Source organism: Hemicordylus capensis, chromosome 5 (genome assembly GCF_027244095.1).
Source record: "Hemicordylus capensis ecotype Gifberg chromosome 5, rHemCap1.1.pri, whole genome shotgun sequence".
Classification (NCBI taxonomy): domain Eukaryota; kingdom Metazoa; phylum Chordata; class Lepidosauria; order Squamata; family Cordylidae; genus Hemicordylus; species Hemicordylus capensis.
The window spans coordinates 58,768,269-58,781,528 of NC_069661.1; the positions used below are offsets into that span (position 1 = coordinate 58,768,269).

Consider the following 13,260-nt stretch of genomic DNA (forward strand, 5'->3'; position numbering starts at 1 on the left):
AGAACAGAGGTGAAACTGATATGAAGTTTGAAAACATGTATCATTTTACCTCTTCCAGGAAAATATTTTTTATGAACTGATTCCAAAAATGGCAGTGGGGAAACTTGTCAGTTTCACTGCTTCACTTTGGAGCCTTTGTACACAAATCTTTCAGCTTCTGCGAGATGTTGCATACCTCTAGGTTTTTCACTGAGCAGCATGCTCAACACTTTGTACATCAAGCCACCAACAGTCCCCCACTCAGTGGAAAATAAGAATTACAGGTGGCCCTCATTATCTGCGGTTTCAGCATTATTATGGTTTGGCATATCTGTGATCTGGCAATATATACTCAACCTTGTTATCTGTGCTACACGGTTTCACGTATCGGCAGTTTTCGGCAGTGCAGAAAACCTTTACATGGTTGTGCTCTTGCTGCATGTGCTCATGGGTTGCGAGAGGAGTTTGGAGGAGGATGGTGGAGTGCTTTGGTCTTCATGTTTAGAGTTTTTTGTGCTTCTAAAGGCAATTTTGGACAGCATTTGGCAGCCTTTGGTATCAGGTAGCCTTTTTTGAGCCACTTCCTGGAGCCTTTTTTTGAGCCACTTCCTGGAGCCACTTCCTGGAGCCACTTCCTGGAGCCTCCTGCAGCATTGTGTTCCCCTTTTAAGATGCTATTTATCACTTCTATAAAATTTTAATGTTGATGAAATTTTATTTTTAATTAAAAATCCAAATTAAAAATTAATTTTATTTTAGTTGATTGCAGTACTGTATTTAATTTAATTTAAATTGCAATTAAAATCAATTCAAATTAAAAATTGATTTTAATTATCCATTGAAAATTGATTCTTCTCTCACTCCTTGATTCTTACACACTCTACTCTGTGTGTTTACTTGAAATGTATTTCATTTTGTTCTGCCTCTTTGGCCAAACTACCAACCCAACAGGCCAAGGGTATGTGCTGCTAAGTGCTGGACTTCAACTGTGGGGTGAGGAAACTTCATGATTACACATTACTGGGGGAGCTGGGGGGCATTGCTAGAGTTAGAGATTGAGTTAGAGATTGGGAGATCTGAGGTGACCAAGGTACCATGCTGAGCAGCTTATTTCTGCTTTTTATTTACCATCTTTTTGCTGATTTTTTGGTCATTTTCTTGTGCTCCAGAACCTCATAGTTTTTAACAGTTTTAACATTGTCTTAAATTGTGAATTGTTTTGATTTGTACAGTTTTTATTGTAAACCACCCAGAGACATTATTTTGTTTTATTTTATTGATTTATTCATTCAATTTTTATACTGCCCTTCCAGAAAAGCTTGGGGCGGTTTACATTAAAACAAAATCATTAAAATCAGTCAACAATTAAAACATCATAAAACAACAATTAAACAATCAGAACAGTTTAAAAACCCTGAAAACCAGGTTGTAATGTTAAAACCCATTAAAACAATATTAATTAAAAGCCTGGATGAACAGGTGTGTCTTTAAAGACTTTTAAAAAGCTGTCAGAGATGGGGAGGCTCTTATTTCACTAGGGAGCGCATTCCAAAGACTCGGGGCAGCAATGGAGAAGGCCCGTCCTTGAGTAGCCAACAGACGGGTCAGTGGTAATTGCAGACGGACCTCTCCTAATGATCTCAATGAGCAGTGGGGTTTATAATGAGGAAGACGCTCTCTTAAGTACCCAGGGCACAAGCTATTTAGGGCTTTATAGGTTATAACTAACACCTTGTATTTTGCCCGGAAACATATTGGCAGCTAGTGTAACTCCTTCAATATGGTAATATGGTCCCTCTGAGATGACCCAGAGACCAACCTGGCTGCCACATTCTGAACCAACTGTAGTTTCCGGACTACATACAAGGGCAGACCAACATAGAGCACATTACAATAATCAAGTCTGGAGGTTACCAGCAAATGTACCACTGTTTTAAGGTTGTTCACCTCAAGAAACGGACGCAGCTGGCATATCAGCCGAAGTTGATAGAAGGCACTTCTGGCCACTGCCTCCACCTGGGAGACCAGGGAGAGGCTTGGATCCAGAAGTACCCGTAGACTGCGTACCTGTTCCTTCTGGGGAAGTGTGACCCCATCCAGAACAGGCAGATCAAAATTGTCCCTCAAGTTTTGACCCCACACAATGAGTATCTCCGTCTTATCTGTCTTAATGTGTTATCCTTCATCCAGCTCATCACCGACTCCAGGCCGGCATTTAGGGAGGTTATGCCCTCTCCTGATGATGCTGACATGGAGAAATAGATTTGGGTGTCATAGCACCCTGCACCAAATCTCCTGATGATCTCTCCCAGCAGTTTCATGTAGATAAACAACATCAAAGACAGTATGGAGCCCTGAAGGACACCATACAAAAGTTCAGATTTTGAGTAAGAACAGTCTCCGAGAGACACCATCTGGAACCTGCCCGAGAGATAGGATTGGAACCACTGCAGAGCAGTGCCTCCTGCTCCCAACCCCCTCAGATGCTCCAGAAGGATACTATGGTTGATAGTATCGAAAGCCACCAAGAGATCCAAAAGGACCAACAGAGTCACACTTCCTCTGTCAGTTCCCAATTGGAGATCATCCATCAGGCCGACCAAGGCAGTCTCCACCTCATAGCCAGCACAAAAGCCAGTTTGAAATTGGTCAAGATAATCAGTTTCCTCCAGACCATCTGGAGCTGGGAGGCCACCACCCTCTCAATTATCTTGCCCAGCCATGGAAGGTTGGAGACAGGCCTGTAGTTACTCAGCTCTGAGGGATCCAAGGTAGGCTTCTAGGGAAGTGGTCTAATAATTGCCTCCTTAAGACAAGGAAGCATCCTATCCTCCCTCAAAGAAGCATTTATACTCTCTAACAGGCCTTCTACAACAACCCTCCTTCTAGATAGTATAAGCCATGTTGGGCAATGGTCAAAAGAACAGGTAGTAGGCCGCACCATTCCAATCAGCTTGTCCACATTTTCAGGAGTCAGAAACTGGAACTGATCTAGCCTAATCACATAAGAGGAGTAGCTGGACACCCTCACATCAGACACTGAATTAATTGTGGAGATGGAATCTAAGTTGGCCTGAATACAAGAGATTTCCCCCCACAAAGAATTAGTTAAACACGTCACAGCGGGTAATCGATGGTTCCAAATTCTGATTCAAGAGAGAAGGGGCACATACCAGCCCTCTCACAACCCTAAGCAACTCTGCCAGACGTGAACTTGTGGATGCAATATGGGCAGAAAAGAATTGCTTCTTTGCCACACGTACTGCCTGAGCATAGGTCTTCAAATGACCTCTATGTTGCAATCTGTCGGATTCAAGACGACACGTTCTCCACTTGCACTCTAGTCGTCTACCTCACCGTTTCAGCCCCTGTAGTTTTTCCGTATACCAAGGGGCCAGTTTTGAAGCGGGTCGGAGAGGACGCTTAGGAGTAATCATGTCTACTGCCCCAGTGAATTTACTATTCCAATTCTTCACCAGGGCATCAACAGGATCACCGGCAGAGCCAACACTAAATCCCTCCAAGGCTTCTTGAAATCCTAATAGATTCAATAACCTTCTTGGGTGGACCATCCTAATAGGTCCTGCATAGGTGGGGTGTGTTTGTGAGTCCAACCTTAACCATCCATGACAATGGGAAAATCTCATGAGTCCCCACCCACGGAACACCACCCTGATCAGAGTGAAAGATTACTGTACTTTAGGTGGAAAACCAAGGTGAAAATGCAAAATAAAGATTGAAAAATTGACAGGAGAAGGATTATGACAGCATTATTGCTGTCTGAATCCTATAATATTGGTGGGTTGGAAGCTATGGACGTGAGTTTTTAATCGTAAACTGCCCTGAGCCATTTTGGAAGGGCGGTATACAAATCCAATCCAATCCAATCCAATCATATGAGGTGCAGTGCTGCTGTCCCTAACAGAGCTGAAACCTGAGCATGCCCATCCCTGGGTACGGCAAGTTCTCAACACTGGCCTGAATCCAAAGAACTGTGTAGTCTCTCCCAAGGGAGCTCTGGTATGTGAAACCTCCTTTGGGTCACAGCAAAAAACTTTATTGTAACAAAAGAAGATTTCAACAGCAATTTCTAACAAGGCATAGGTGTCTGCAGTTTAAAGGAAAGGAGTAAAACTTGTACTGTATACCACACATGTCTAAAATAGTTCCTTGATTAGCAGCATAGCGACCAGATTCAATCAGGCACTGTTTCCAGTGGTCAACTATAATTAGCTTATCACAGATCATTGCAGAAAAGGTAGATGAACAGGTGCAGCTGATTAGTACTCTGCAGCATTCATTTATAAGAGTAGAAGGGAGGATTCTTAGCTAATGTTTTCTGTCATTACATTCTACAGCATGATCCCATTGGTCTGCTTTTATGTGTATAAATACAGTTCCTGTGGACAAGGAACACCTAAAGGGTAATTTAGTACTTAAAATGATTTTAAAAAGCAAATCCACACTCCAAATTTTTGAAGAAAGGAAGACGTGGAAAATATCAACATTCATTTTCTTCAGCAAACACTGATGTAATACTGTGCTTCACAACAATCTTCTTTTTAAAAAAAGGGCTGGGGAGAGTGCTTTCTACTTGCTTTATCCTGCAGTGAAATCATAATGGTCTGGTGATGACACCATAGATGGTTACCATAGAAACAGATATCTCAAATTCAGCCTTAAGAACCACAACATCAGATTTCAAGAAAGATAAGAGAGAAAATACACCTTGTTTAAAGTTAGCAATCTAGAAAATAAATCAAGAAAATATGAATTTTATGTTAAAATACCATAAATTGTGATATATGTAAACAATTACACACATCACAGAATTGTTGCATACTTAAACATCAAAAAATACTTAGAAACTAACAGCAAGATGTAACAGCTGTATGTTTTTAAATTTCATTTTGAAATGGTGCCAGGTAAATCATAAGTGAATGCACACAGAACTGTACGAAACTGTACTTTGAGTCCTCCTTTATTCACAACAGAATACCACTTCTTAATTTCCACACCCTTTCCCCCCTTGCCAGTCTAGAATACAAGCATTTTACTATGCAACCCACCACCTGCAACAAAAGAAAAACAAGCATGGAAACAAAGTTTTTTAAAAAATGTTAGGATAAAAATATGGAACTGAAGTTATCATTACTCAGAGGATGTATATGCCACTCTTAAGACAACAATATCTCAGAGTAGCTAACATACATTTAAAATGTATGTAATAAAACAGTAATCATCCACTGCATAAAAAACAAAACAAAAAATGTTTCCAGTACAAAAATACATCAGGCTCAATGAAACCTTCCTAGAGAAGGTGCACCTTGCTATAAAGCCCCTAACTTATAAAGGTTAAAGGTGCACCTATAAAGCTCTTAACAGCTTGGGCTCAGAGTATTTAAGAGAACACCTTCTTCATTATGAACCCTGTCACCTAATAAGATCACCAAGGGAGGTTCATCTGAGGATGCCGCTAGTTCGCCTGGTGGAGACTCAAAAGACGAGCCTTCTCTGTAGTTGCCCATGGCTGTGGAACATATTGCCTGTTGAGATTAGAACTTCTCCATCCCTGATGGTATTTAGGAAACATCTGAAGGCGCATCTCTTCAGCCAGGCTTTGGGTTGAAGTTTGCTGATTTGTTGTTTTGATTTGAATTTTATATACATTTTAATGTTTTTAATTTTTTGGTGGTTTTATTTTTTTGTAAACTGCCTTGAGACTTCTGTAAGAGGTGATCAATAAGTAAGTAAGTAAGTAAAGTAAGTAAGTAAATAAACAAATAAAAGGAGAGCATTAGGAACATAGGAACCTGCCATATGCCAAGTCAGACCATTGGTCCATCTAGCTCAGTACTGTCTACACTGACTGGCAGTGGCTCTCCAAGGTTTCAAGCAGGAATCTTTTCCAGCCCTACTGGAGATGTCAGGGATTGAACCTGGGACCTTCTGTATGCAAGCAGATGCTCTTACACTGAGATATGGCCCCATTCACTAAGGGGAATATCTTACAGTGCTCACATGTAGTCACCCATCCAAATGCTAACCAAGGCAAATCCTGCTTAACAAATGGGACAATTCATGCTCATTACCACAAAACTGGCTCTCCACTCCAGAGTCAGGGCTTCCACAATGGAAAAGGCCCTCTTGTGTGGTTAAACTGGATCAGTTTCAGTTTGTGACTCCTGAGGATGTGGACAAGCTGCTTGGAACAGTGCATCCTACCACCTGTCTACTTGATCCTTGCCCAACGTGGCTTACACTATCTGGTAGGGAGGTTGTTGTGGAGGGCCTGTTGGCAATTAATGCCTTTCTGAGGGAGAGCGGGATGCCCTCTTGTTTAAAGGAGCCAATTATTAGACCTATTCTTAAGAAACCTATCTTGGATCCCTCAGAGTTTAATAACTACAGGCCTGTCTCCAACCTCCAATGGTTGGGTAAGGTGATACTCATTGTGCGGGGTCGAAACTCAAGAAACAATTTTGATCTGCCTGTTCTGGATGGGGTTACACTTCCCCAGAAGGAACAGGTACGTAGACTACGGGTTCTTCTGGATTCACACCTCTCCCTGGTTTCTCAGGTGGAGGCAGTGGCCAGGGGTGCTTTGTATCAGCTTCAGTTGATATGCCAGCTGCGTCCGTTTCTTGAGATTCAAGACCTCAGAACAGTAGCACATCTGCTGGTAACCTCCAGACTGGATTACTGCAGTGCGCTCTATGTGGGGCTGCCTTTGTACATAGTCCGGAAGCTACAATTAGTACAGAATGTGGCAGCCAGGTTGGTCTCTGGGTCATCTTGAAGAGACCATATTACTGCTATATTACAGGAGTTACACTGGCTGCCAATTGGTTTCCAGGCAAAATACAAAGTGCTGGTTATAACCTATAAAGCCCTAAACAGCTAGGCTCACGGTATTTAAGAGAGTGTCTTCTTCTGCATGATCCCCATCGTTCACTGCATTCATCAGGGGAGGCCCATCTGTGGCTACCTTCAAGTCGTTGGGGGCCACTCAGGGAGGGGCCTTCTCAGTTGTCGCTCCGAGACTTTGGAATGCGCTTCCCATTGACATAAGACTCTCCCCATCTCTAATGGTTTTTAAAAGATCTTTGAAGACTCATCTTTTTAACTAGGCCTTTTAATTTTTGTGATTTCGTTTTAAGCAGCTTTTTGGAGTTTTAATTGATTTTAATGTTTTATTTATTTGTGTTGTTTTATAGTTGTAAAGACTTTGGTTTGGGGCAGTATATAAATGCATTAAATAATAAACAAATAAAATAATAAATAAATAATGGGCATCACTTCCTTAGGTGCTGGAGAAAGCAGTCCTATCATCCAAGGTTTGTGCTCCATCCACTACCACCCCCATCCAATGAACCACACAAAAATCAGTTGTGCTTTCTGTACGCTACAATTACATCTGTTAAGAAGATGACTTTATAACTGCAATGAAAAAACCCAAATGAAATCCATAGTGCATATTTTAATATTAAATGTTTATGTTAAAATCTATGGTAACTTAGGGAAAAAAAAGTTAAAGAAGCCATAAGCAATATTCTCTACAGCACTCAATAATGTTGTTGCCTATTATTAGATGTTTCAGTTTTGTATTTCTAGGAATTCAGTTTGTATTCTTAGAAATGTAGCAACCTGACAGATTCATAAGATTTTGCGTGAGTGGTAGTCCTGTTTACTTAAATCACAAAGGCAAAACCTCACAGAGCTGGAAAGGACCTCAAGGGCCACTCATTTTGACCCACTACACTGATACTTGATACTTAAACATTCCTGGTAGACACTTAACCAGCTTCTTTAGCCCAAACTCTCACTGCTGTCTTTTAGCTATGTGAATCATCTCTCGTGTCACTCACAAACATGGTATTTAAAAGTTGAGAGAATACAAGCATGGCTCTTCTGCCATATGAGATGACTAAAAATCAGTCAACATGGTATATTTATGAGGGGGATTGATATTCCTGCAGTGAATTTTCTACCCCACGCAACAAAAAAGGATCCAATAGACCCAGGAGAGCGGCTCCAGCCATGACAAGCAAGAGAAGAGTTTTCCCCTCCAAACAGAACACTGAGGTATTTGTACAGCTGGTGGAGAGGGAGAGAATGGCAGTTCACTTTCTGAGGTCATTCTAGCAATTCCATACAAAGATAGAGGTACTGCTGGTCAGCAGAAAAACTAATTGGGATGAAGGGATCTGACCAGTTCCAGATTGTGTTGAACTTCCCTTGAAAGAGCAAGTGTACAGTTTTGGGGATACTGCTGGACCCAGCTCTACTTTTGATTGCTCAGATGGAGGTGATGGAAAGGGGTGCCTTTGCAAAGCTTTGGCTAGAGTGCCAGTTGCGTTCCTTTCTTGAGAAGGCAGATATGGCCGCAGTTACCCATGCCTTAGTCACGTCATGGCTGGATTACTGCAATGTGCTTTATATGAGGCTATCCTTGAAGAATATTTGGAAACTACAGCTAATGCAAAATGTGGCAGCTTGGATTTCATCCAGAGTTGTCACTGGGACCATATCACACCCATTCGGAAAGAGCTTCACTGGCAATTTGTTTCTGGGTCCAATCCAAGGTGCTGGTTTTGACTTTTAAAGCCCTTAGCAGTTTCGTCCATGGATATCGGAAGGATTGCCTACTGCAAAAGGTTTCTGTCCACTTGACAAGATCATCTGAGGGGGCTCTGCTCCATGTGCTGCTGATGAGGGAGGCTCGGTTGTCATGCATGTGGGATAGGGACTTCTTGAGCATTGTCCCCAGGCTTTGGAATGTTCTCCCAGTAAGAATGAACTCCTCAGCCTCCGTAACGGCTTTCAGAAGACAAGCAAAAACATGGCTTTTTACCCAGACTTTTAGATGAGTGCTATTTGCTTTGTTGCTGCTGCTCTTTGTTGTGTTTTAGTATTTTATTGTGTATACTTCTTTAAAAAAATTAATAGGTTGGTATTTGTATTGTTTTAATTATATTGTAATCTGTCTCTGGTTTATTTTAACGAAAGGCAGTACACAAATCTGACCATCAATCAATACAACAGAAGCTTTTCTGAGAGGAATCAGAAGTGCCTGGGTTGAACCCTGAGGTTCGTTACATATTTGTTAGTCTTTCATTATAATCTCTACTGAGGGAAAACAGAATCTGAGTTACATAATAAATAGTTTGTTGTTTCTGGGTTAGTCTGCTCTGTAGGGTCATGTGTGTTTTCCTTTACTTTACCTTGTAACCTTTAAACAACAAAATACAATTCCATAGTGTTTTAGAAAAACCCTGGCTTGTTTATTTTAGTTAGGATTTATCTCCATGACACCTTCTACCTGAGCATGGCCACTGTATTACTGATAGCCGATTAAAAGGATGCTCTTAACCAGATCCAGGTCTATGGAGAAACAAAGTATGAGAACAGCATAACTAACAGAAACAGACTCCTTTCATGTTCTCAAGTATAAAAGGTCCCTTTGAATGAGGGCAACATCACATCCTAACTCTGTCATCTAGTAGAAATGACCACTGGTCTGTCTAACTTAGTACTGTCTATACTGACTGATAGCAGCTCACCAAAGTTTCAAGCAGGAGTTTCTCTCAGCCTTGCTTGGAGATGCCAGGGATTGAACCCGGGGCCGTCTGCATGCAAGCAGATGCTCTTCCACTGAGCTACAGCCCTGCCCGCAATCTACATCAGTTGTATTTACCAGTGGGGTGGGAAATTCACAACGTGGCAACACTTGCTGCCAGAGTTGGGCAAACAGACAATATGGTCAGACAGGATAAGAAATTCCAAAGGTAGTCTTGGATCTGCTTCTTTCTGGCAGGTTCTGGGTTAGTTCTGCAAATACATGAAAGTTAGGTGGAGTGCTGCTTGATGGTACATAATCTAGATGGTACATAATTGGATAAATCATGGTAAGGACTTGGGTCCTCTGGGACACCAAGGGAGAAGTATAATAATGTCCTATTGGTACACGGCCTTGAGGCACATACCTAGAGTGGTCCAGGGATGCCTTTCAGATTCCATTAGACTACCTCTGTTACAAGGCATTCAGCAGGGCAACTGGGAGGTGAAATTTCTGTTGTTCCACCTCTTGCCCCTTGGCATACTGGAGGCTTTGGATCAGACAACAGGAGAAACAGTGCAATTCAAAGGCCCTTCAGATGTCACAATCCATTCTGGAGTATTGGCAGAGTGGAATAGATTCATTCCATGATCTGTCAAACTAGCTGGAGTGAAGCCTAATAGTTCTACTGATCCCTAGTTGTGGCACACATGAAATACTATTTTACTTTTTTTTTTTTTTTTAAAAAGTACAGTATTCTAAACCCATACAGCCATTTCTGGCATGAATAGTCCTACAATGCAAAAACAGGAGAATCTGCAATTTAACAAGGCTGCAAAGCTATAGAGTGAAACTCAAAGATGGAATAACAATGCTGATTCGTCCACTTTGTCTTCTCATGAATAAACCAAGCTGAGGCTGGCTACCTGAGGTCTGAATAATAGCATGATATAACATAGAACATTATTTATTGTGCTCCTTGCACCTCTGACATCTCTAAGCTCCAATGATATAACTTTAGCAAAATATTTAGTCAGCCTCTTATCATTCATTTTTTATTATTCTGCTTGTCGCAATGCTTCTAGTGCAAGTACCCTGGTTTAATGGATTTTTGTCTACGTTCCCTAATTAGCTCACAATCATGGCTCTATAATGACCTTTGTTTTTGCTTTCTGCAAAAAGTTCTGTCTCCCACTCCAAGCATTTAAAAGCCGTCTTGCTTTGTTTTCTCCTTAATGCATTCTAAACTCACTACATACAAGCTCATCCTTTATCAGTTATCTTTATTTTCTTGCGCTCACCTTTTTGCCTTCTGTCATGCTTACCCTTATGTCTGAAAGAGGCTCTCCTGTTTTCATCAACAACAAAAAACCCATCTCTTCCTTGAAAGAGCAAACTGCAAGACCTTTTATTTGCCATCACATTCCTCATTAGCACATACTTTGTGCTAAATAAATGTTAAGTAGTAGCTGTGAAGATTAAATAATTTTCAAACTACTGGTGAGAACATCAGGATTCTGACCCCAATATTCAAATAGCAGTATGCACAAACCACATTGCTTTTTTATTTTGAAAACAGCATACAATTTGTGTCACAGAGGCATCTGACAACTGCCTTTTTCCTGTCTCCCAGTGAGCTTGGCAAGGGTTAAGCTTGTGCACTTGACTCTTCCTCTGAATACTATTTTCAGGGAAAGCCTAAAGCAGATTAAAATGTGTCAGAAACTTCAAAGCACAACACTGTTCTTTCAAAGAGGTTTTCATGTAGCACAAAAAAAAATTGAGCACTGCAAGCAATTCTTGACTGCACAACAGAGATGCAATTTGATAAACAGTGTCCCAACGTTCAAGGCCAAAATTGTGCAAAGCTATACCATCAGCACTTTCATCCATTCTCTCTTCTCCTCCTATCCAACTTTACTGTGACTTTTTTTAAATTTGATTCACCTTTTCAAGGATATAAAAATGTGTTTCTTACCACTAATATGAGATGTCGCATGTTCTGCTGTTGAAGGGTCACTGTCATTTTCTTTTTTCTTAGTGAAGTTGGGGGTGTGGTCTGTTTCAAGCAATCTATCCACCAATGCAATAATGCAGTTTAAACTCTTTCCCACATTCGCCCACACCCTATCCTGAAAAAAGCATCAGTATCACTACTCAATATTTTAAAAAATGCATTAAAAAGCATATTAGATGTATTAAAAGTAGATTTAATCAGCTTCCTTCTTATATTGCAGTATAACCAATACTAAAATAACCAAAATAATAAAATAAAATAGACCAAAACACAGGGCTCTTCATGTTGAATCCACTTAAACAAAGTATTTACCACTTACAGAGGAACAGAAGCTCGGGAAGAAATGATTTTAGGAATGGCACTGATTTTTCTGCAGACTATTTTAGAAGGGTAGCCATGCTAGTTTGTTGCAGTGAACGCAAGAGATCTGTGGAACATTAAAGACTCATGTATTTACAGTGGTATATATTTCTATGGATCACAGCCCACTTTGTTAAATGTAGTCCTGAAGTGTATGTAATTTATTCCTGTGCAACATAAACTATTCATTAAAAAAATTCAAAGGCAAGACAATAGTTACATTATTGACGATGAAAACATAAGCAAAGATTATTACATAAGGTGCAGGCTTGGGAAATTCTCACCACCAAGTGGGAAGTGGTATTTCATGGCATCCAGTACATATTCTGGGAATAAAAAATAACTTTAAGTAGACCAATTTACAATTTACAAAGTCAAATCAAAAGTAAAATGCTTGTTCTTAGTAATTGTTCAGTAATATTCAAGAATGCTAGGGGCTAAATGGGTTATGAAGCACGTGACGGAGGAAGAAGCTCAATCATTGCTTATTGGGAACAGATGCCTTTAATACTGTGTCCAACCTGCACAACTTGGATAACTATTCTCCATGTGGTAGTCTCTTGTAAACCTATGACAGATGTGAGAATCATATGGGAAGCTAGTCACCTTTATCACCTGACCACATGATGAGGTCCATTTTACATCTCCATGTGCTAAAATTTCTGATCAGATGCTAGAACACAGTAAAAGCACATGGGTGGATTCTACAGATGACTGACATCTCATACCATTGTATGAATCCTATAGCAATTTACCATGTCGTTTCCACTTGTAAATGGCAGTTTCTAACCACCCATGCAACAGGAAGCTGGTAATTTATATTGAGGTGAAATTATGAGAAGCTAGATTTCCAAGTAAAAGCAATGATAGCATGAAGATTATATCATAAGATAGTATAACAGCATAAGCAAGTTCTGTCTTCAGCATGAACTCATACAAAAAAAAAAAGAATTTTGTGACAGGATATAACCCAAGGTGTACTCATCACCCTAACCAATCATTCTGTATTGTACAATTTCTGTATTTTATGCAAAGCTATTGCTTGCATATATTACTCCCCCTTTGTAGATATCTGGGATGTTTTTGCTATTTCTGGATATGTATTTTAATGGCTGACAATTCACTTGCTATCCAGGGCATTCTAAACAGTGTACTGTACTTCACATATAACAAAGATCTCACTTAACAGCTTCCAGTGTGAACAAGTGGACTAATTAATTGTAGATTCAGGTGAAAGATCATGAAGGCATGCAATTTCAGCTGAAACGTTCTTATTTCATAGGAAGAAAGCAGCAAACAATGAACAATTGATTTTCCTTGGCAAGTCTGATCAGAAAAGTCAGAT

The 13,260-nt window shown here is 40.4% G+C and overlaps 1 protein-coding gene across 19 annotated transcripts in view; it reads right to left on the minus strand.

Annotated features, from left to right (window-relative positions):
• INPP4B (inositol polyphosphate-4-phosphatase type II B) overlaps positions 1-13,260 on the minus strand; it is a 461,921-nt gene that overhangs the window by 84,379 nt on the left and 364,282 nt on the right. For all 19 annotated transcript variants that reach the window (XM_053253993.1, XM_053253999.1, XM_053254002.1 and 16 more), the window contains one exon: positions 11,517-11,670. In XM_053253993.1, coding sequence (XP_053109968.1) covers positions 11,517-11,670 — 154 coding nt within the window. The remainder of the gene's footprint in view (positions 1-11,516; positions 11,671-13,260) is intronic.